The following is a 21,952-nucleotide window of genomic DNA, read 5'->3' on the forward strand; positions in this document are numbered from 1 at the left end:
CTTTGGCCCGTGAGATTTCGGAATTCGGAGGTCAACGGCAGTGTACTACACTAAGTATTTGCTGTGGTCAGACAAGTCCCGTCCCTTGTCAGATCCTAATTGGACTTGGGGCCAATCATTCTATCGAATACATCAACTTGCAATTGAGAGCTAGCCAACTCTAGTGTCAGCTATGCAGCGCTTATCATTGATAATAACTCGACTTCAGCCTGCTCAAACCTATGACTTCCAATTCCCTATAAACCTGGAAGTCCTTGCATCAGAAATTGAGAAAGGGAAAGGACGATCAGCTTGTTTGTCTCTTTCCAATCTCTGGGAAGGAACTCTCCGGATGGGACATGTCCCGGTCGGTACCTCCACTTTCAAAGGATCAGATTTAGAAACCCCCCTCCGAGTGGGTGAATTTACGATGAGGTGATACCCAACAGATCAATCAAGTACCACCCCTTTCTTGGCTTTCTGCTGATATGCATTCTGCGTGTTCCGTGCATGGCGCATACATCTCAGGCATACCGCTGTGGGTCTTTCCACTGGCATCTATCAACCGGCACCGGTCCTATGATCCTATCAGCAGAGTCTGTCAAGAACATAACATGCAACAGCATGGCACACTCTCTACTAGCGTAAATACAACACGGTGACACAACCTTATCGCTCCCCTACTATTGATCATCTATTTACATATACTTCCACTTCTTGGCTTTCTTGGTCCTTTTGCCCTCCAAATTGTCCGATCCTGGGATTTCTGCATCATCCATACTTCCTATCTGGGTAGGTACACCGTCAGATTCTGTCACCGCCTCGAACTTGTTACTGACATTTTTTTCTCTTCAGGGGCGTCAATGTCACCCCACGACTGCCCTGCTACCGTGATCCTTCACTACAGTCAAAACAAGCCGCCGCTAGTGGAGGCTAGCGCCTGCCCACCAACCCACGATGTCGCAGAGCAGACCACCTAAGACCGCAAGCGAACAGTCTCGCCCGCTTTCCACCCGCTAGCTATGGGCCTAAATGTAACGGCAAACCGTTGCTCAGCACTAAGGCCCGTTGTACATTATCATCGCAACAGGCAGCAAGATACCAGCCAGTCGGCTTTGACGTTTGTGGCTGTAGCCATGATGCGATTTGACAAGACGATGACAACCGCATTTTTCACCTTAACCGAGTATGCCATAAACACTAGTTTGGTAGCTAAGTGTCCTTATCGGTTTCGCCTCAAAGATACCTCGCAGTCTCGGCACTTACAACGCCCCTGCATTACATGCTTTGAATTCCTGACTTGTCTCAAACCGAGGTCTACGCTCTATTACTCGCAGGAATAAACCATCCGTCAGTCATGCATCTTGAGACAGACGCACAGAATCGAAGATCGACTCCTGCAGCGATGAGAAGCCCCTGTCTATTCCCAACCAAACTATCAGGATTCAGGGGTGTGCTTCCTGCTTATTTCCCGACTCATGGGATGCTTCCCGGTTGTATATAAGATGGCTTGAGCAGCGTTGCTCTGGAATGCTGTTTGTCGCATGACAACTCTGCTTGGTTGATTTGCTTTCTCCCAAATCATCGTTCTGGTCTGACATAATCACCTCTATCTACGCTGCCGTGTCTCCTATACAATGGCTCGCCAATATGACAACATCATATTTGACTTGGGCGATGTGTTATTCCATTGGGATGCAAGCACTGTTACTGCCCTTCCAAAGAAAACCATTCGCGCCATGATGAATACCACCATCTGGCTAGACTATGAGCGGGGCTTCTTGTCGCCGGGGCAGGCACACAAGGTATGTAGATTGTCTTTCACCCTCAAGATACATGAACAATGTTAACTCCGGACCTCAGCTGTTGGCTACCGAGCTACAGACCACACCAGAGCTAGTGGCCGAGTCACTTGAGCAAGCTCAGTTGACACTCCGCCCTGATGCTGAGATGACAGATCTGATCCTGAAGCTCGCAGCAGCACGCACAAGATCGGGGCAAGCCAAGGTTAGGATTCTTGGTCTCTCGAATATTGCCAAAGACCACTTCATCGGCATTCAAAAGATCCAATTCCCGTGGCATCTCTTTGATCGCATCTTTACTTCCTGCGACACGGGAATGCGCAAGCCAGACTTGTGCATCTACCAGCACCTGATCAAGGAGACTGGGATCGACCCTGCTCGGACTATTTTCCTTGATGACCGTGTTGAGAACATTTTTGCGGCTCGTAGTCTCGGTTTGAGAGGCGAGGTGGTCGGTCGTCTGGGACCCGAAAGGTCGCAGTTAGTTCGTCTTCTTACGAACCTCTTACTGCCAGACGACACTATAATTCGCGCCGAGGGGTTCTTGAGGTCCCGAGCGGGTAACCATCTCTCTGAGTTCGAAGGGAAGGACGTGTCTTTCCGCGACAACTTTTCGCAGCTTCTTCTATGGGAGCTCACGGGAATGGAAGAGCTTGTGTATCTCACCTGGCCAAGCCGTCCATCACCTGAGGTATCTTCAGCTTCGTCACCGGTCGATACCATTTCCAATCCAGACTCCGCCGTGGAGCTACTCCTAGACGAGAGCCCCTCTAGCTCGTCCCCAAAAGTTAAACCCGCCACCACCTCGTCCCCATTCTGGAATTACTTCTCCTCCCAACCAGTCCTCACAACCAACACGTTCCCCGCCGACGCAGATACCACGTCAATCGCTTACCTCAGCCTGCCAGAACAGCACCTCTCTTCGGTGGTGCCGCCATCAGAAGCCATGGCCGCCATGGCAGCCAACACGAGCGCCGATGGTATCATCCAGGTCTACTTTAGCTCTTCCCGTCCGCACACCTGCCCTGTAGTCTGCGTTAATGTCCTTCGGTTCTTTAACAAGTTTTCTTCTACTCCCGTTGAAACCGACGATCGCCTCAAGCCCACTGTTGACTTTGTCATCAACTCGCTTGCAAACAGGGCGTATGTTCACGGCAGCAGATACTACGTCCCAGAGGCGTTTTTGTATTTTGCTGCGCTGTTCTACAATGAGTGCAAGGGGAGTTCACCTGGTTTGTGGGGGAGGTTGGATGAGCATATGAATGGGGCTTTGTTGGAAAGGTTGAGGGTGTCGGCTGCGGGGAATGCGGCTGCGCTGGCGATGAGGGTGAGGGCTTGCCAGGTTGTTGGGTTGGGGAGGGAGGTGGCGAGGGGGGATTTTGAGGAACTGTTGGGGTTGCAAAGGGGGGAGGATGGGGGGTGGCCGGCAGGGTGGTTTTGCAGGATGGGAAGGACGGGGGATTCGATTGGGAATAGGGGGTTGACTACGGGGATGGTTTGGAGGGTTTTGAGGGATTGGTCGTGATTTTGGAGGACAGAGGCTCCAGTTGGGTGGGGGAAGTTGGACTTGTGAGTAGGGGGTAAGTAAACAATGATGGAGGCGTTGGCTGGGGAACGTGAGAAGGGGCTTCAACGAGGCACATCAAACTGTTTATATTGAAAGAGAATTTAGAGAAAATGATTTTTCCATCCATATTTCATTCTTTTCGAATGATATACATAATTCCATGGTGTTTCCATGTCTTGTACCTATGAGGAAGCCCAATTTAAAGTGTTTGTATTGCTACAGGTAAGCTCAGTAATGACGCTTTTGGGCTGTGTACCACCTATGTGCTCCCAATCAAACTGCATAGGTACCTTAGATAGTCACGCAAAAACTCTCGCGCTGCATGATCTCACAATGCTCTTCTTTTTCACGACAAATATTCCCTGATAACCCATACCGCCACCTATCAATTTCAGCAGTCACGCCTTCTATCACCAACAATATGCCCACCAAAATCTTCTCCATCTCTGCCCTTATAGGCATGGCCATATCAGCAGCCAACCCGCCAGATCCCTCACGCGAGTTCGAACTGCTCCAAGCCCGCCAACCAGAAGAAGCGCCCAAACTGGCCAAGTCAGGAACAGGGATGAAAAGTTGCGTTAGGAAGGTATCTGGATCGTGCCTTGAAGCTGTAGCCACAAGTATCCCCATTAGCTATGGCAGTATCAAATAAAAGAGAACGAATGAATCCTCCAGCCAGGCTATACTGCTTTGTGGCTGCTAATTGTGCATCCTCGGGTGTCTAAGGTAGATACTGATGGTGAATGCCAAGACTTGGTGTTGGGGTCATGTGGAGCTCAAAAATGAGCAAAAACATACAACACCAGGGATTCCCCAGTGGTCACCCACCTGAGTACTAGTCTGGCCCTTGGCAGCTTATCTAGGGGAGAGCGGACGGGATCCCGAGTTTTCTGCCAGGTATGGTCGTATGTGACAATTATGGCTGGAGTTAGAATTTATACAACAACAATGGTTTGTGCCTGGCCGATATGAAATGTGATGGCCGAAGTTTGAGGGGAACGTACAGCGTTCTGTTTCATGTCGAGGATTCCTGGCTGATCCTATCTCTTCTAAATCTGCTCATGATTCATGAACTTTGAACTTGTCGCCCTGGTTGTTGCCACTCTCGTTCTAGGCGATAAAATTGACCCTCACGCCTGCCCTGGTTGCTATGCCCGACGCAGTAACCCGCCCCTTGAATACATGCCATGATATCCGTTTGAAATTGTGTTCCAATCATGATTCTCTCATAATTTTAGTGCTGAATCCCTGAGTTGGTGTACCTACAGTACCAGAGACAAATTTGACATCTACCTCAAGCTACCAATCCTAAGTATCAATGATCCTATCATCTATCCCCAATCAAGAAACCACTTAATTCTTCGTGCAAGCCCAAAAAAAAGTGCGGTTTGTCCGAATCCCCCGCTAGGACTTACGCAAAAGATACAGACTCAGATTCAATGTGCATGTCCCTTGCCAGACCTCCATCAAGACCAAACCTGATGTCATTCGCAACAAGGTGTTTGGGCATTCTTTGCAGGATTTCATCACCGTCATGTTTCTTTTACTTGCCCCCAGTGCTCCCTTTACCGCGCAGACCTCAGCTACCAAGGTGATGTCATGAAAGCTTAGGGGGAAGGGTGTCCTCCACCTCTCCCGCCTGCCTTCCAAGTGCCCACAGTCCCTTCCTCCCATGACAACCTCAGTACATCGGCCTACCCCGTTCCCTCCTACCCCCAGAACGAGCCAAGCACACCATTTAAGCCCAATCAAAACCGCTTGGTACCATAGAAAGCGGGCAGATGGTGTAATGCGCCAATGATGACCAAAAATATTCCATTCATTCTAATGGGATGAGGGTTCAGTCTCAAGTCAGACAAATTCTTAGAATAAATACGGCACTGGGGAATTGAGGCGCTGGGGAATTGAGGGCCTGGGGGATTGTCGGACTGGGGGTTTATAACTCAATGAAACATCTCAAGAAAGAAACATTGTTTCTTATGATGAGAAAAACAAAGGTTTAAGTTCTGAGACGCATTCTTTTTAATAAACCACGGGAAGTATAGGGTGTTGTAATGGAAACGTACCTTTGATGATTTTTTCCCTGTGGGAAAAGAAAGAAATGGCAGAGGAAGACAGAAATTTATACTGCATTGGACCTGTGATAAAGTTTGCACAATGGTGCTTAAGCTTCATGACGCGAAATGGTGGTGGCAATCCGGCTTGCGCATGTTAAGCGCCTTGCAGCTGTTATTAGTCAGCCTCACGATGCTGAGGATATAAGCTTCTTAGACTATATGTTGATGTTGGGACGTACGAACACCTTGTCGAGTCCCTTGCTGGGCTCCAATGGATCCCATGTTTCTTGTATAAACATATTTCTATATTTCTATATTGTCTCTTGTGAATATAATTGAATAATATCCACGGATGAATTTCTAGTAAGCATTGAATCCAATAATTTACACTCTAACAGTAACTTAACAATGAAAAGATGAAAGCACATGATTCACCTGTTATCATCAGACCGGCTGCTCGAATCCACTGGCGGGACTTGAGCTGAGAGTTCCGATCGATGCCACCGAAATTGGGTATAGGACCAACAGTTTCACCTCCGTAAGGGTACTCTCTCCCATCTTCCTTACTTGCCGAAACAGTACATTCATGACCCCTGACGTTCGCCATGTGCATCATCAAAACCTTATCCTATTCTTTTCTCTCGTGTTTTCGCCATGCAGTGGACAGCCTTCGCCAAGTATCGTTCAACTGGATCTTGTCTTCCCCAGGAATCACTCGACATACCAGCCCACATATCCTTTTCTGTGGTATTCGCCATCCACAACCCTAGCGTTCTCTGGCCCATCCACTGGATGTTTACATGGCTGCTTCAGTCACTAACGCCAACTGCGAATGGAACTGATCTTGGCTCAGTCGACGAAAGTGAGATTTTTGGGCGGGGCGATCCTGGGAACTACCAAAGCATCGCGTCAGATCCTTGGCTGCTCATCCACGGCGTGAAGAATCTGGTCAACTCAACCTCGTCACAGTTCTTCCTTATAGTCTCCCTGACAATCAGCCATATTTGTGAACCCAGCGGATCACAGATTCCTCCAGGGGCCAAGGGGTGGAGCCGATCAGTCGACAACGTCATCTTCTTCAACCTCTCGGGGAACGGCATCTTATCGGACGTTGAGCATGCGGGATCTTGCCCTTTGCCAGTTGGTGCCATCAGCTTCTATACAGTGGGAAAATACCCCTGCCCAGTGCAGCCGGAACTTTCACCCGTCAAGGACTGCGCCTACAAGATCGACCCAAGCACACATTCAAGAGTGGAGGGAAGCATGCTCGTGAGTTTCTCGTGTAAAGGCACGGGGATTTCCTGTCCCAACACCACTGGACTTGTTGGGCCGTGGTGAAAGAGCTCGACTGCTCCCGAGGCACATAGACTGAAAGATGGTTGGAGGACATTGTTCGGGGCCTGTTTCACCATTCAATCGCGCTATGGCAAAGACATCATCTCATGTGGCCAAGTGCCGGACGATCCAAGTTGCCTCCGGCGATAGCTGCGCATCCCTGGCCCAAAAGTGCGGGCTGAAGAACGCCAACGACATCACCAAGTTCAAATCCACAGAAGCACTTTTGTGCCACACTCCGTCCAAGTCAGCACATTTGCTGCTCGGCTGGTACACTGCCCGACGTTCGACCAAAGCCTACGCCTGATGGGACCTGCGCTTATTACATTGTCAAGAACGGAGATTTTTGCAACAAGATAGCTGCTGCCAGTGGCTTGACGGTCCAGGAGCTGGAGAAGTTCAATGAGAACACATGGGGCTGGAATGGCTGTGACAAGTTATATGTCGGCAACACCCTCTGCCTCAGCAAAGGAAACCCACCACTTTCCGCTCCGGTCCCAAACGCCATCTGTGGACCACAAAAGCCGGGAACCACCTGACCACCGCCGGGGACAGATCTTGCGTCTCTCAATCCATGCCCGCTCAATGCCTGCTGCACTGTCTGGGGTCAATGTGGCACGACAGCCGAGTTCTGCACCGTCAAAGGTGCTCCATTCGGTACTCCTATCAAGCCGTGAAGGGTCGGGTGCATCTCCAACTGTGGGATGAAGGTCATCAACAATGCTTCCCCTCCGTCAGAGTTCAAGAGGATAGGCTACTTTGAAGCCTGGAGCTCGGCTAACAAAAAGGAGCGGCCTTGCCTGTTTATGGATGCCACCCAGATTCCGACAGGATACACATATATGCATTTTGCCTTTGGGGAGGTATCCTCCCACTTTGCCGTGAGTGTCAGCAAGCTCAAAAACCAGTTCGACAAGTTTGTGAAGATGAGAAGCTTCAAGAGAATCATTGCCTTCTGTGGATGGACAGTGTCTACTGACCCAAGCTCATTTTGGATTTCTCGAGAAGGCGTCAAACCGGGCAACAGGGAGATTTTGGCCACCAACATCGCCAAGTTTGTCGTGGACCATGATTTGGATGGCGTGGATCTCGATTGGGAGTATCCAGGTGCGCCAGATCTCCCTGATATTCCTAGTGCCGACCCGCTCGATGGACTGGCATATCTGGAACTTCTGAAGTTGTTGAGACAGAAGCTTCCGTGGTGAGTGAGATATTTAGCTGGCCATGTCTCTTTTCCCGTCGGCCACTAACACCGTTTTCAGGACAACAGTTGGCGATCGTTGCTCCCGCTTCCTACTGGTATCTCAAGTAATTTCCAATTGGGGATCAGCAAGGTCGTCGGTTACATTGTGTACATGACTTACGACTTGCATGGCCGTGAGTTTTCGATCTGTTTTCCATCGTATAGAAGCGGCCGCTGACTTTGATCCTAGAATGGGACTTTGACAGTCATTGGTCCTCTCCAGGCTGCCCAGCAGGCAACTGTCTTCGCTCACACATCAACAGGACGGAAACCCTCAATGCACTTTCCATGGTCACCAAAATTGGCGTCTCATCAACCAAGCTCATCATCGGCATTACCAGCTATGGTCGGTCTTTTCGGATGGTCGACCCATCCTGCACCGGTCCTATGTGTACATTTACCGGGGCACTCTCCGGAGCAAAACCTGGACGTTGCACACGCACCGCCGGATATCTCGCCAATGCAGAGATTCAGGAGATTTTGCATTACGACAAGTCATCACGCACCTATTACGATGAAGGCATCATGAGTGACATTCTGGTGTACGGATCTGACTGGGTTGCCAACATGAACAACTACAACAAAGGGCGTCGGGAGGCTCTGTGGAAGTCAATGAACTTTGGCGGCGTCTCAGACTGGGCGATCGGCCTTGCCGAGTTTTTACCCAATGATGTCTCTCAGGTTCCGTCACTGTCAATGGAGGAGATCAAGGAAGACTGGGCCAACATCACCTGCAAACACCCCTACGCGAGGAACAGCAGCTACAGGGTGTCAGACAGTTGGAAAACCCTCAAGGTTGATGAGGCTTGGACGCATGTTGTTGTTAAGTGGGACGCTTGCGCAAAGTCCGGCATACCTTTCCCTGTTTTTGTGAGCCGTCTTCTCAACAATCCCGATGGCATGTACTGCGGCTCGATATCCTCCACAAACAACTGCCTTGCAACAGTCGAACAGTGACGAATCCGAACGCCGGCCGGCAGCAGCTCTCCTTTTGAGTTCATTTGTGAAGCTTGCTGGGATCTATTACGAGCTGTACGATGGAATCCAAGCAGCTCAGGTCAATCTTATCACGACACTGTCCAAGTTCTCGAGCACTTTTGCACCAGAACAAAAGGCGGACAAGTCTTTGACCATGACTTTGAATATCTTGAGCGCTGGCTTCGGTGTGCTGGCAGGCCCAGTCTTTGCGAAGGCATTTTCGTCTGGAAATTTCTTCTCTCAGAATCCTGGTATTGGAGAGAAGCTGGAGTCGGCAGTGATGAAGGGCGTAGAGCTTGGCCTGGCTGAGGCTAAGGAATACGCCAAAAAAAAAAAAAAACCCCTGTAGGTCTCGTCCTTTTCCCCATGTCCTTTAATCCTACACATCAGACAGTTAGACCTTAACACTTCGGCTGTAGAAACGAGCCCGTGACGGAGGATCTCGCATCGCAGTTCAACTGGATTGTGATGAGTTGGAAAGAAATTGTCGACATTACACAACGCCAAGCCTTCTCTGAGACGAAAGATGGGGTTAGCTATCTCAGCAGCATGATGAGCAACGGCAAGCTGCTCAAGATCGAGCCGATGAACAGGTTTGACACGGAATCCGCCATGGTCAAAGTCCTGTACGCCTTCCTGATTCCGCATGTCTGGCATCTCCGAGCCTACAGCCCTGTTCTCATCCACGCCGAGTGGGACTGCCAAAAGGTTGGGGTCAACAAGTTCATATGGCTCCAGTCCGGCGACAAGGATGTGGCCAAGATGTGCATCGACAACCCGTCAGCACTACTTTCTTCACCCTGGAGGTCCAACGATGATAGACCACAACTGGGGCAACTGGGGTGGAGGTTCGGAGCCGAATCGAATGCCGGTCTTGCCAGGCACAGAGACTCTCGGGTCTCCATTGATGGATGGGCAAAACGATCTCATGTGGGAATAAATCACGCAGATAGACATTGCAAGAAGGTACGTCAATTCACAAACATGTTGACCCCGAGCACGACTGCATGAGTACCCGCTGACAGCTTGACGGTGTCTTGAAGCGCCACGCCAAGTGGGGAAACAAAGGCTTCGACAAGCTTCTGGATCTTTTCAATGGGGAACACCGGAATAACTTGATCGAGGAGGTCACAAACGGCGATGTCAAGCTTCTGCCGGGGATCATGAACATCCTCATGTGTGACCCTCAAACAGTCTTTGACAACTAAAAGAAGCGGACAGCCGGCCAAAAGACGGATTGGGCATTGTTTCCTTGTGACGAAGAGTAGCCTCGCTGCGTGTGGCACTGTTCTCAGTCCACTGCCACCGCTCTGGCATCTGTTTTTCTAGGGCGGCTTCATTCAAGAATACCTGGTGTGGATGAGCAGGGCGGCCGGCATTTGGGCCGGGCTGTGATGCTTTGGGAGTTTTTTGGGTAAGGTATATCATGGTTGGATTGTTACACTCGCTTAACATTTTTATTTGTATCTACATGCTTGGTACTAAAACTTGTGTCTTGCCTTATCACCGTGGCCCTCTTTGATGCCTTACAATAGAGACCGAAATATGCATTCAAAGGCTTGAAAGAGACGAGGTACACCTTTTAACTTTTTTTTTTCAAAAACATATTTCACCTGTCCTAAATTATCGTTGGATCCGCCTGAACTATCTTTTTACCCCCCTAACTATATTTAAACCATTTCACTGTCCTTAAACACTTCTTCATTACCTTAACTTAAAACGCTTTTCGACTATCTTAGACTACCTCTATACTATCTTGAAGGCCCTTGGAATAAATATAGATTCAAAACCTTTTAGATATCTTGCAAGGTTCATTTACCACATTCAGAGGCCCATTCACTTTTCTCCAAGGCCTCAGTCCCGAATATCAATCCCCATCTTTCGTTCACGACACATGTACACATGCCCACATCTCAAGATGTGCCTTGGTGCCTAAATCTCAACTCCCTAAAGACCTCTATCCACCTAAACCACCATCAAACAGCTGAATGTATTAAAACACAATAAATGCAATCAGAGTAATACTTGACATTCAAACTGGCCTCAAAGGATCAAGTCATCTCTTATCCCCTGCATCAAGCGAAGCCTAAGTTCTTCTTTCGCTGCCTTGTCGGGAGATACCCACTCCATCCAGTTCTAAACACCAGCCGTCATCTACAATCAAACAGTCACGAGTCCAAATCGAAGCTGATGTAAAAGAAAACTAAAGCCGCAGGGCCATTGTTGATTAAAAATGTGCCTTGAAGCAGCAAGGAAACAAAAAGCCCAGCTACACAAAAATCCCATCTTGGCAGCTCAACCATCTAAACCAGGCCAAATGTTCCCCATATCCCACTCTCCGACCCATCTCCCCATCGAAAGATATTATCTATAAACCCCCAACTCTATCTTCTATTCCCATCACCGCCCTCCCCCTCCCAAACAAAACTCCCTTTCACTCTCCACCGTCTTCTCAAGAGAAAATATCTCTAGCTCAATACCAGGCCAAAATCTAGCACTGGCCCTCATTGGGGTCGGAGCTATTTTTCAAAAACCATGTCAGCAAAAAGTGTCGGCATCACCACCAAAGAAAACACTAACCTGTAGTACCAGTTATCAACATTGCTGTAACCCCCCTTGTTCTGATTGCACCCGTCAACCTCCCTGCTGAGACGGTGGATGCAGTCGGCGTCGTCCCAGTTGCGGCGCGAGTTGGCCTTGTTCTGGACCCAAAACTCCATCTTTTGCTTGCCGCCAGAGTTGACGCACAGGAAGATCTTCTCCTGGATGCCAAAGGTGACGGAGAAGCGGCCCTTGGTGCAGGCGTCGGTGATGGCGCGGCGGGCGGCCGCCTTGTCGTTCCAGGTCACGCCTGAGGTGTGGCAGGTGGCCGAGACGGCGGAGGCGGTGGCCATGATGGCGACGAGGAGGTTGGTGAGCTGCATTTTGGCGGTGATGGTTGGGGGCTTGGTTGAGGTTGAGTAGATGGTTGAGGCTGTTGAAGATGGGAGTGTTGATGGTGATGAGGGATATGTGTTGTCTGGAGGTGGGAGACGGGCGTTCTTATAGATGGCGTGCTCATGCTTTCTGGTGTCTCCTCTTCAACCGTCAAACCCCCCTTTCGTGCTGATGGTCACCGTCGAGCATCCGGCAAAACGCCTTCATCTCCCCCCTACAGATTGCCTGTTAGACTACCGGTGACCACGAGATGAGCTGGTGAATCCTTTGATCGCCAGCTGTCGGCGTGAAGCCGTTACCGCCTCGTGCCAAGGTGATGGTCCAGAACATCCTTCTGAGGGTTTGGTGATAGCGCCCCCCGGTAGTGAAACATCCCGTCGGCATCTTGATGCCAAGGCAAGGATAGACAGTGCCCGATCCCAGCCCTACGTCTCCATTGTAGGGAGGCCCGAACATTATTGGCTGACCCTTGTAAGGTAGATCCGTAGGATCGGTGTCAGCCGATTGGCATAAATGTGAATTGATGCAGTTCCAGTTGAGCCAGGAGATGTGAAGGATCTCAGGTGCCGACTACCTAAGGTGGGTAGCTACACTACTCCATAGCGTTCGCTGTGTGCTTGCTGAAAGATCATGATTGATAACCGGTCTTTGGGCGATCTTGAATCGCTAGTTTGGCACGGAAAAGTTGCCAAACTACGCTGTCACATCAGGGGAGCGTGTGTTGCAAGAGCCGTTCGTTTCTTCTCGTTCCCAATCGAGAACTCGCCTCCGTGCTCAGGTCACCGCTACTCCTTCATCTCTGGCTCTCTCGTCGCTGAACCCTGAAGATAACGTCCCATGATATATGCCATGTTCGGCTGAAGGATTTTTTATGGCCATAAGCAGCCACGGTTCAATAATCCACTCTCATATCCCTACCTAGCTTAGGCTACTGTTCTCGGGTAAATGACCACAGGTTCCACGGCTGGTCCAAGCTTTGTGCCATCAAGGTAATCTCGCCAGTGAGCGAAACATTCATAAATCGTTATGGCCTAGAATGGCATAAGTTATGACCGAACAACACCCTGAGTTCAGGAGGGGCATCGCATCAAGGCTTCATGCCACATATATGCCCCCTTCATAACATTGAACAATGAATAAATGTTGCTTGATATAGTTATGGTATATTTCATTATTTCACTCCTTGAAAACAAGCCATCTCAACATTCCACCAAGGTTACACCTCGATCATGTCCACATCCCCCTCCCCATCCTCCTTCACCGCCTTCAGCGACGGCGCCAGAGCATCCATCTCTCTCAAGGTATACTCCACCAAATAACTCTCATCCACCAGCTCCTCCATCCTCTTGTAATGTCTCTCCGTGTAGACCTTTAGCGCATTAAGCACCTCCTTCAAGCTCTTCTGCCCCCTCGCTCCCTTGACGCTCAAGCCCGAGAACTTATCAGCCGGATAGCTCCTCACCAGCGCGGAGAGAATCCGCTGCGCAATAGGTGCCGTGCGCGCGTTTGTGTTCCAGTCTCGTAACCTCAGCAACAAAAGGAACAGTTGTTCATCTGACAAGCTAGCAAGAACCTGGTCGACAGCTCTCAGCCCGGTGAAGCTACCCGCTTCAGGAGTAGGCGAGGTGACAACGTTGGTGAAAAGCTTGAGCAGGCGGCCTGGGTGGTTGAGCTGGAGAGCCAAGACGATGGCGTCTCTGTAGGCACCGATATGGATGTAGTTCTCCAACTCCTGCTCCTGCTCAACAAGCCGGGTGGCGGCTTCGGTGGCGGCGGTCTGGGTCTCGGATGTGGTGTCCTTCCAGAAGGTAATCTTGGAGTCGGAGCCAGCCGAGACAATCGTGTTGCTTTTCGGGTGCACGGCCAAGGTCCACAGTCTGTCTTCGTGGTTGTCAAGGGTGCATTCTGTTTCGCCCGTGTTGGCGTCCCAGATCTTGACGAGACTGTCAGCGCCAGCGGAAGCGAAATGGACATTTTTCCTGCTGGGATCCTCCTCGACTGTGGGGATGTGCAACCACACCACTTTCAGAACGTTGTGGGAGTGTCCTTCAAAGGTGCGAAGACACGTGTAGTCGGAAAGATTCCACAGCTTGATAGTCTTGTCACCACTGCCAGTGACGATGACACCCTTTCCAGAGACAGCACCACCTGTCTCGCCTTGGATGGCTGGAGTATGGAGGGGAGCAAACTTGACCGCCCACACACCTCTCTTGTGGCCCTTGAGGATACCCTGCACCTCGAGCCTTTCTGTGTCCCAAATCTTGACCGTTTTGTCCTGTGACGCAGAAGCGAATAACTTTCCGGATGGGTTGATATCCAGGGCGTTGATGTCTTTCTCGTGCGCCAATCTCCTGAGACTAGTTGTCTCTTTGAACGGTTGTGATGGTCGGGGAATAAGTCGCTTCTGGACAAATCTGTCCTGAGAACCGGAAATCAGGAATGCTGGAGGGTGGTCGAGAGGGTTCTTGAACGCCTCAGAGTCTTCCGGAGGAGCAACCTTGGGCAAAGACACTGCTCCCACCGACTCCAGGTGACCAGTGAAGGTAGCATAACACTCAAAAGAATTGTTGGCAGAATCAACCCTCCATATTCTGGCTGTGTTATCTTTTGCTCCACTGGCCACCCAGTGACCAGACCAATCCACATCCAGTGACATGACGAGATCCTCATGTCCCTTGAGCAAGGCAACGTCGTGCCCGAAATAGGAACCGCCCTCCTCCCCGCTATCTGTTTTGACAGATACTATCCTAATATCCTCCGAGTTCGTCGCAAGTGCCATCATGGATTGATCTCGTAGAAGGTAGACCAAGTCGTAGATTTCGTCGTGTGTGCCGGATATCCGTCTAAATGGCTCCCAGAAGAACTCTCCCGCACTCGCACTGATATCTTCTGCTTTCGGGACCTGATAGAGGGCGAGTGTGTAGTCGGCCTGGGCGCACACAATCAAGGACTTCTCTGGCAAGTAGACGGTTGAAAGAATGGCCTCGCCCTCCGCCTTGGGGTCTTGTTTCGCAGTGATTTCCTGGTGTGTAGTTGAGTCCCATATCCGCAAGAGACCGCTCTCTCCGGCTGAGTACATCCACTTCCCTTCATTCAAGAACCCTACAGATTCCACCAACTCGTGCCGCAGCATTGGCGTTCCCTGCCAGCCATTCTCCCCCCAAAGCCACATCGTCATCGTCTTATCTCTGCTGCCTGTGAGCAAAGCATGCTGCTCGGGCGAGTAGTCGATGCTCTGAACATTAGACTCGTGCGCCTCCCTTTTCCTTTTCGCATCGGAGTATACGGGAGTCGCGGTGCGTTTGTGAAGATCGAAGATGCGGACCTTGCCGTCTTGTGTGCCCCAGGCCAGCCGAAACTTGGAGTCGACACCGTTGGTGCCGTCATCCTGGTCGTTCTTTCGCGAGCCCTTCTTGGGCCTTCGGTCAATTGTGGTGTCGGCGGCGGTCGCGGCAATCTCGAAAAAGTGCAAGGCTGAAATGAGAACACTCGGTCCGCTGACGGTGTGAGTTACATATCCTCCAACAATATCCCAAATCTTGATGGCGCCATCGGCGGCACCAGTAGCCAACAATGTGCTTGTTCTGTCGACGGCCAGCACAACCACAGGGGTGGCATGTGGCTTCGAGGTTCGGACGAGTGTCGTTTCGATCGAGTCGAATTCTGGGGAGACTGTGAGGGCGTAGATTCGCATCGTCAGCGACCGGGAGCACACAATCAAGTGCGACCCCGAAGGCGTAATGGCCAGGGTCGAAATCGGTTCGCCATCTCCTTCAATCTCGGCCAGGTTCTTTCCAGTCGTCAATTCGGTGAGCACCGCGTTTTCGCCCAGTGTCGAGGCGAGGATTCTGGCGCCATTTTCGAGCGCAACAGATCCTCCGGTATAGATGGGCTGTATAACATTTCCAACCTCGAAGGTGGTCTTTGCTGCTTGTCGTGTGGCCATTTTCGCAGCTGTGTGGGTTTTCCCGAGAATGCGAATGCGGTTGATTGAACGCTGCTTGGTCGCGACCCCAAATTTTTTGCCCAGCCAGTTCCTGTATTTTTTTGCGATAAGAGCTGGTAAAATAAGGTTATCTTAGCGCTCATTACCCCGGTCGACCTTTTCTTGGCATCCTGCAAGGAAGCTTTGACGTGCTTGCGTCCCACTCAGCCCAGCCAACGTCCTCTGTTCAACGTGCTCCCATTTCGACGGGAGATGGGTCAATCAGCTGGTCTGATCAACTCATCGCTTATAACAGTTGCCCACCATGGGTCTTCTGGAGCCCCTAATCTCAATGGCTCTGGTATGGTAACTCTGAAGCCATGGAGGATTCGATCCAACGGTCTAACCAATCTCACAGGGACGATCTCCTTATGACGAGGTAATCTTCCCAAATACCTCCCAGCAAAATGAACAAGACAACGAGCATGATGGATATCGTCAACTATACGATGAGCGGGGTCGCCCAATCAACCCGGAAACCCGGCGCATCAACAGAGATGTCGTTCGGTCGCATAACGAAGTCATGACGGTGATAGGTGTCGCTGAGCCTGACAACGGCCCCGATGATGCTCATGCCATGTCCTCTCATCGGCATAATGTCTATGAGGACAAGTGGGGAAAAAGACTGCTCAATCTAGGCGGTGTTCTTGATACTGCCTGTGTCTGGGGCGTGAATGGCATGAGACAGCGCATTTTGGTAAGAACTTATCCCGCAGATCTGCAAATTCCCGGCTGACTGTAGTCTAGCTATACAAACGATACAGTCGAGTGCCATTCAAAGAGACATTCGCCCTCGCCAGACAGGATCAATCTCTAGCTGCACACTTCTTGGGCGGCTTGCCAGCATTTGGCCTGAATGCAGTGATCGATCGCATGGTAGCCCCAAAGGTCAAGGAATACCCAATGTATGTTCTCACCATGAATAGCTTCATATCATACGCTGGCTAACCATGTATCTAGACTTGGCTATGCCTCCATGTATATCCGTCTCCACCTGGTTGTGTACACCACGTTCCAACGCTTCGGCATCATTCCGGCAACCGAACTTCTTCCCAACTGGAGATTCTTCATCCCCGGCTCAAGCATATCACCTATTGTCGTCCCACCACTGCCAACATCCCTCTGTCCAGTCGGGATTCTCAAATGGATAGGCGGCACCCTCCTCGGCGTTGCCCCCCTCGGTGGATTCTTCGCCTACATGATCGTCTACAACCACGTCGCCAAGTTCTTCCGAATGAAGATTATAAGCAATCTACCACTCCCAAGTAACCCGCGGCCGGCGAAACGCAGAGCGCTTCAGGATATCACTCCCCTCCCGCCGACCTTTACACTCGAGATCCCTCCCCCTGTTGATCAACATCCCGTTGTCAGCGGCTCATCATCCACCCCACAACCTACCACCGCACCCACGCAACAACAACAACCGGAACCCACCACTCGCACCGCGGAGGTTCCCCCCCGAAGACAAAGCATAACAACCACCACCACCCCGGGCGCCGGCATCCCCCTTGTAACGGACGACTACGCCTCAGAGGAAGAAGAGCTAGAAGTCAGCGCAACCCTCATCTCCTTCGACGTCGAAGCAGCTGACTCTTCCAACACCCTCAGCGGTAACTTCAGCAGCAACCCCGCCGAAACAATCAACTCGGCCAACCCAGGCATATGGTCTGCCGAGCTCCGCCCCAATCCATCGGAAAACAACCGCGCCGCCCAGGCAAGTAGGGAGCGCACCTTTCGGGACAATAAACTGAGACGATTACCTGCTGCGCTGGCGACGGATGTGTTTGCTATTGGGCCGTCAAGGTTGATCATGAGCCCGTTTGCAGCGTTGTGCTGGACGGCGATGATTAGGCCTTACTTGGCGAGGGCAGGGAGGTGGGGGGAGTTGGAGGGGGTGAATGAGGTTGGACTTTGGGGGGCGTTTAGCTGGGAGGGGGTTTCGAGCTTGGTGGGGATGGAGTTGGTGTTGTTTAATTTGATGGGGAGCGTTTGGACGGTGGTGAGTGGGTTGGCGTGGACGGTGAAGATGGATGAGGAGGAGTGGGAGGAGTGTGGGGAGGGGCTGAGGTGGGAGGAACAGGAGGGGGAGGAGGAGAGATGATGGGTATTGTTTTTGGAGGGGGAAAATGGGGGGTATATAGATGAGACAATGTATTTCCGTAGCCAGAACCCCGTGCCTGTGATAACCTAAAGTATGATACAAAAGAAGACTCAACGCCATGGCATTTGAAGTGTGTTATGAGTTCAGGATCACGCTTTGCCCTTCCCCTTCGCTTTCGCCCTTAGCTTCCTCGTCTTTTCCTTGTCGACGATGTCTTTGACGATGGAGTGCAAGTCTTGGTTTCTTCTAGCCAATAGCAGGACATCGTCTGTGGTGACTGTTGTTCTGTTGGCATGACGGCTAAAGGATTCCAGATCGATAGCTACGTTTTCTGTTTTTAAGGTGGTCAGCAGCTGGCTATGTTATGAGATGGGATGAGATGAGATGAGATATTCCCGTAGCTGTATGAGATAGAATGAAAGAGAATGTCTTTCAGATGAAGCTACTGGTCAACCCAAAGCATGAACTTACCGATCTGACTCCATACCATATCCGCCAGCGCACCGATAAACTGCGGCGTGGCATTCCTGTTCCTTCTCATGGACTCCTCATCGACGATCTTGCCGATGGAGAACCACAGGGCCGTCTTCAGGCGCTAGATTCATTTCTTATCAGTTCCAAGTCTTACATATCACTCAAACATGAAAAATAAACACACCTCACGGATTTCATCCTCACTTTGCTCAGCCATCCTTTCTTTGTTGCGACGAGTTCAAAAGTCTTGGCAGATGTCGATGAGAGACGCGCTCAGACGCGTCGCAGTGTGCAAGGCCACTGACGCGAAGTCAGCAGGTTTGCGGTGGACTTCCAGATTGGCACTAGAATCAAAATAGGTTTAGAGTTGTCTTGGGATTATGCAAGCTTGAAAGTGGAGAGAGATGGTGGTTGAAGAGCCGCAACGGTGTCTAGAATGACGGCGTTGTTTGTTTGTGTTGATTGTCAAGGCTGGCATCACAAGGTAGACTGTTAGCTATCTAACCAGTAGACTGAGCAGGCCCAGTTTTGATCACGGTAAAAAATACAAGAACAAAACTAAAGTTTCTGATTCTCAATTCTTCTTGCCGGCCCTGCCGGAAGTACACACCCCTAACTCTACAGCGGGGTCCGCAGCACACCGCAGCACTCCCGCCTTTACGTCGAGCTCCTTGCCTGCATGGTAGATTTTCGCGCATCCTTTTCGCATCTTCAACCTATACATACTCCCTCAACCCACCACATAACCCCCAATCTTTGCGCCTTTTCCTTGAACATCAATCCCGTCATCGATTATCTATTCCACACTCCCAAACTCCCACCAAAATAACCTGCCCACCATGGACGACCTCGCCAACCTCGCCACCACCATCGGCGACCGCTTCACCACCAACCTCAAGTCCACCCTCGACAACATGTCCCCCCAAAAATGGATCCGAGTCATCATCGTAGCCGGCGCCTGTTCGTCTTCCCTCCCTCCCCTCATTCCCTTTCTGTTCACCCACTAACCCCCCACCGCTAGACCTCCTCCTCCGCCCTTACCTGATGAAACTCGGCGGCCGCGCCCAAATGGCCTCCTACGAAGACGAGCACGCAGCGACAGAAGCCGAGTTCGCCGCCAAGGCCAAGGCCAAAATCTCCCCCAACGAGCTCCGGGGCAAAGTCCAGATACCCGAAGACACAGACTCTGAAGGTGAAGACGCAGAGGGCGGGTCAACTGCCGCTGACTGGGGCAAAAAGGCGAGGAGGAGACAGAGGGATATGATCAAGAAGCTGCTGGAGGCTGAAGAAAGAAGATTGCAGGAGAGTAAAGAGGAGGAGGAGGATAAGGATATTGAGGAGTTTCTGATCAAGGATTAAGCGCACATGAGTGACAAGGTTAAAGTGGAAAAGGGTGGTATAGAAACCTGGAATGGGAACAGGAGGGTCGGTTTATCAAAATGGAAGGACTTTTTGGGTAACGACATAAAGATGGATGGGGGTAAATATAACCTAACGTACATAATGATAATAAAGCTTCCAACTGCCATGTTCAACTAGTGCCCTTCCAACTTGTAACCATGATATAAGATCCTTCACCTGTCATATCCTGAACATTCAAGCAGCAACCTCCGCCAACCCCAACCCCTCCCTCCTCCACTGCCAATAACCCCCCCTAATCCGATCCCACTTCTCCATCAACCTCCTCAAGCACAAATCCGCCCTCTCCCTCTCCCCCAACTCCTTATAAACCTCGGCCAACAAATCCAACGCATGACTTGACCTCACCTCCTCACTTTCCTCCCCCTCGCCCAACCCCTTGACAAACTCCTCGGCAAACTCCCTCACAGAACTCAACCCCCTCCCCCCTTTAACCAACACCCCCCTCAAGTAATTCCACCCCGACTGATTCTGCGGCGCCAACCTAATCTTCTCCTCCGCATAAGCCACCTCCCGATCAACAATCTCCCCGGGCACCTTCGGGTCCGCCTCGGTAGCCGCATACTTTTTTCCAGGCGTGCAGTTCTCCGGATCGGAAAACACCAAATAAAACCTATGCGACCAAGCCGAATTGTTCCTCACATCCTGCTCAATCAGCTCCTCTGTGCTCCTCAGCTCCTCCGGGTTCCCCCACACCCCCAGCTTGCCCACCATCCAGGAGCGGTAGCTCCACACGTGGTAGTTCTTTGTGTCTTCCGCCAATATCTGGGTCAGAAACTCCCTTTCCGAAGTAGCAAACGATGCCAGCGCCGGAGGGTCGGACGCGATGGAGGGGTGGTAGTGTTCTACCAACAAATTCCGGTGGTGCCAGATCTGGTAGTTTTTCAGGTTCTCCAGCGCGATCTGGTTGAGCCAGGTGATCTCGTCCGGGATGGGGAGCTTCATGGCGAAGATGATGGCCGCGCGGAAGAGCCAGACGGTGTAGTGCGCCGGGTTGAGGTTGATGATGTACTCGGTCAGCTTGAGGGAGCGTGGGGAGTACTCTTTTGCCGACATGACGGCGCGGAGGTAGGACATTGCTTGAACCAGCTATTAGTCTCGATTCTCTGGGATATGGGGCGGTGATAAAAAGGGGCTGGGCTCACCTTCAGCGTAGTCAGGAGAATACGCAATCGCCGCCAGGGCGTTCTCCGGATCCTCCATCACAATCGGCACCACGTCATCCCACTCCGGATCCAGCGCCAGCTTCCCCTGCCTCGCCATCCCCTCCGCGCCGTACAACTCCCTGCTTAGCCTCTCCATCTCTCTCCGTCGTTGCTTTTCCTCAGTATACTCTGAATCAGTAACCAAAACCTGATCTCCCGTCTGGCAGTCCACAAACCCCCTCTTTTGCCTATCCCTCAGCTCCCTAAACCTCTGCGACTGCAGCTGCAGACAAGACAACGTCACTCTCTTCTCCTGCCGTATTCCCCACTCCTTGGCGGTATACTCCCCGATATCCCTCCCCCGTGAATCAACACCTTTATGTTGCTGCTGCCGTTTCTTATATTTCCTCAAATTAAACCCCCTAGCAGGAAGCGAGTGCTCATTAACCGTCTTCCACAAATCCTTCTGCCCCTTTGCACCCAAAAACTGAACCGGCAGCCGGGTGGCAAGCCGTGAAGCAAGCCAGACAAGCTGATCCGCCTGCGTCGTCGATCTCTTTCCCTCGAACGGGTGACAAAGCTCAAAATGATATCTCGATAACTCGGCGACGGTGGAAGGTTCCTCCTTTTCTGGTTGTTTGGAAGCGTTGTTGTTGTTGTTGTTGTTGTTGGTACCAGGTGCAGCCGGAGCTGATGGTTTGGTGGTGGCTGCTTGCAAAACAAACAATACTTAGCATTCACAATACCAACCAAAACCCTAAACACCATAGAGCAGAAGAAGAAAAACACACATACAAATTCCCGCTTTGGGCTTTTGCGCCGCTTTTCCTTTGGGCGGCATTGTCGCAAAACAAGAAAAGAACCCCCCAAAAAAAGGGAGCTGTTACTTCAGGCAGTTGGAGTGTGTTGAAATGGCGGGGCAGCAAGCCA

The 21,952-nt window shown here is 51.1% G+C and overlaps 8 protein-coding genes across 8 annotated transcripts; 4 read left to right on the forward strand and 4 right to left on the reverse strand.

The window, feature by feature from the left end:
• Positions 1 to 151: 151 nt before the first annotated feature.
• On the forward strand, positions 152 to 3,306 carry QC764_209220 (uncharacterized protein; the record flags this gene model as incomplete). Its single annotated transcript, XM_062944627.1, has 3 exons — positions 152 to 771; positions 835 to 1,784; positions 1,843 to 3,306. The coding sequence occupies exons 2-3, from the start codon at positions 1,617 to 1,619 to the stop codon at positions 3,304 to 3,306; spliced, it is 1,632 nt and encodes a 543-aa protein (XP_062803479.1). The 5' UTR covers positions 152 to 771; positions 835 to 1,616.
• A 4,138-nt stretch (positions 3,307 to 7,444) lies between these two features.
• Positions 7,445 to 10,169, forward strand: QC764_209230 (uncharacterized protein; the record flags this gene model as incomplete). Its single annotated transcript, XM_062944628.1, has 6 exons — positions 7,445 to 7,941; positions 8,011 to 8,117; positions 8,174 to 8,885; positions 8,938 to 9,306; positions 9,381 to 9,927; positions 9,987 to 10,169. 6 exons carry the CDS (start codon positions 7,445 to 7,447, stop codon positions 10,167 to 10,169), a joined length of 2,415 nt encoding a protein of 804 aa, XP_062803480.1.
• A 1,283-nt stretch (positions 10,170 to 11,452) lies between these two features.
• QC764_209235 (uncharacterized protein) lies at positions 11,453 to 11,885 on the reverse strand (the record flags this gene model as incomplete). The annotated part of the gene is made up of 2 exons (XM_062944629.1): positions 11,453 to 11,480; positions 11,542 to 11,885. 2 exons carry the CDS (start codon positions 11,883 to 11,885, stop codon positions 11,453 to 11,455), a joined length of 372 nt encoding a protein of 123 aa, XP_062803481.1.
• A 1,229-nt stretch (positions 11,886 to 13,114) lies between these two features.
• On the reverse strand, positions 13,115 to 15,844 carry utp13 (U3 small nucleolar RNA-associated protein 13; the record flags this gene model as incomplete). Its single annotated transcript, XM_062944630.1, has 1 exon — positions 13,115 to 15,844. One exon carries the CDS (start codon positions 15,842 to 15,844, stop codon positions 13,115 to 13,117), a length of 2,730 nt encoding a protein of 909 aa, XP_062803482.1.
• Positions 15,845 to 16,034: 190 nt separating this feature from the next.
• QC764_209250 (uncharacterized protein) lies at positions 16,035 to 17,984 on the forward strand (the record flags this gene model as incomplete). The annotated part of the gene is made up of 4 exons (XM_062944631.1): positions 16,035 to 16,184; positions 16,242 to 16,580; positions 16,631 to 16,788; positions 16,844 to 17,984. The coding sequence occupies exons 1-4, from the start codon at positions 16,149 to 16,151 to the stop codon at positions 17,982 to 17,984; spliced, it is 1,674 nt and encodes a 557-aa protein (XP_062803483.1). The 5' UTR covers positions 16,035 to 16,148.
• Positions 17,985 to 18,133: 149 nt separating this feature from the next.
• MHF1 (MHF histone-fold complex component) lies at positions 18,134 to 19,006 on the reverse strand (the record flags this gene model as incomplete). Its single annotated transcript, XM_062944632.1, has 3 exons — positions 18,643 to 19,006; positions 18,456 to 18,579; positions 18,134 to 18,315 (listed from the first exon to the last, which is right to left on the reverse strand). Exons 1-3 carry the CDS (start codon positions 18,673 to 18,675, stop codon positions 18,134 to 18,136), a joined length of 339 nt encoding a protein of 112 aa, XP_062803484.1. The 5' UTR covers positions 18,676 to 19,006.
• Positions 18,937 to 19,994, forward strand: QC764_209260 (uncharacterized protein). Its single transcript, XM_062944633.1, has 2 exons — positions 18,937 to 19,418; positions 19,480 to 19,994. The coding sequence occupies exons 1-2, from the start codon at positions 19,298 to 19,300 to the stop codon at positions 19,815 to 19,817; spliced, it is 459 nt and encodes a 152-aa protein (XP_062803485.1). The 5' UTR covers positions 18,937 to 19,297; the 3' UTR covers positions 19,818 to 19,994.
• A 60-nt stretch (positions 19,995 to 20,054) lies between these two features.
• RAM2 (CAAX geranylgeranyltransferase alpha subunit) lies at positions 20,055 to 21,863 on the reverse strand (the record flags this gene model as incomplete). The annotated part of the gene is made up of 3 exons (XM_062944634.1): positions 20,055 to 20,956; positions 21,023 to 21,734; positions 21,807 to 21,863. 3 exons carry the CDS (start codon positions 21,861 to 21,863, stop codon positions 20,055 to 20,057), a joined length of 1,671 nt encoding a protein of 556 aa, XP_062803486.1.
• Positions 21,864 to 21,952: the final 89 nt, after the last annotated feature.

This window comes from Podospora pseudoanserina, chromosome 2 (assembly GCF_035222485.1).
Source record: "Podospora pseudoanserina strain CBS 124.78 chromosome 2, whole genome shotgun sequence".
Classification (NCBI taxonomy): domain Eukaryota; kingdom Fungi; phylum Ascomycota; class Sordariomycetes; order Sordariales; family Podosporaceae; genus Podospora; species Podospora pseudoanserina.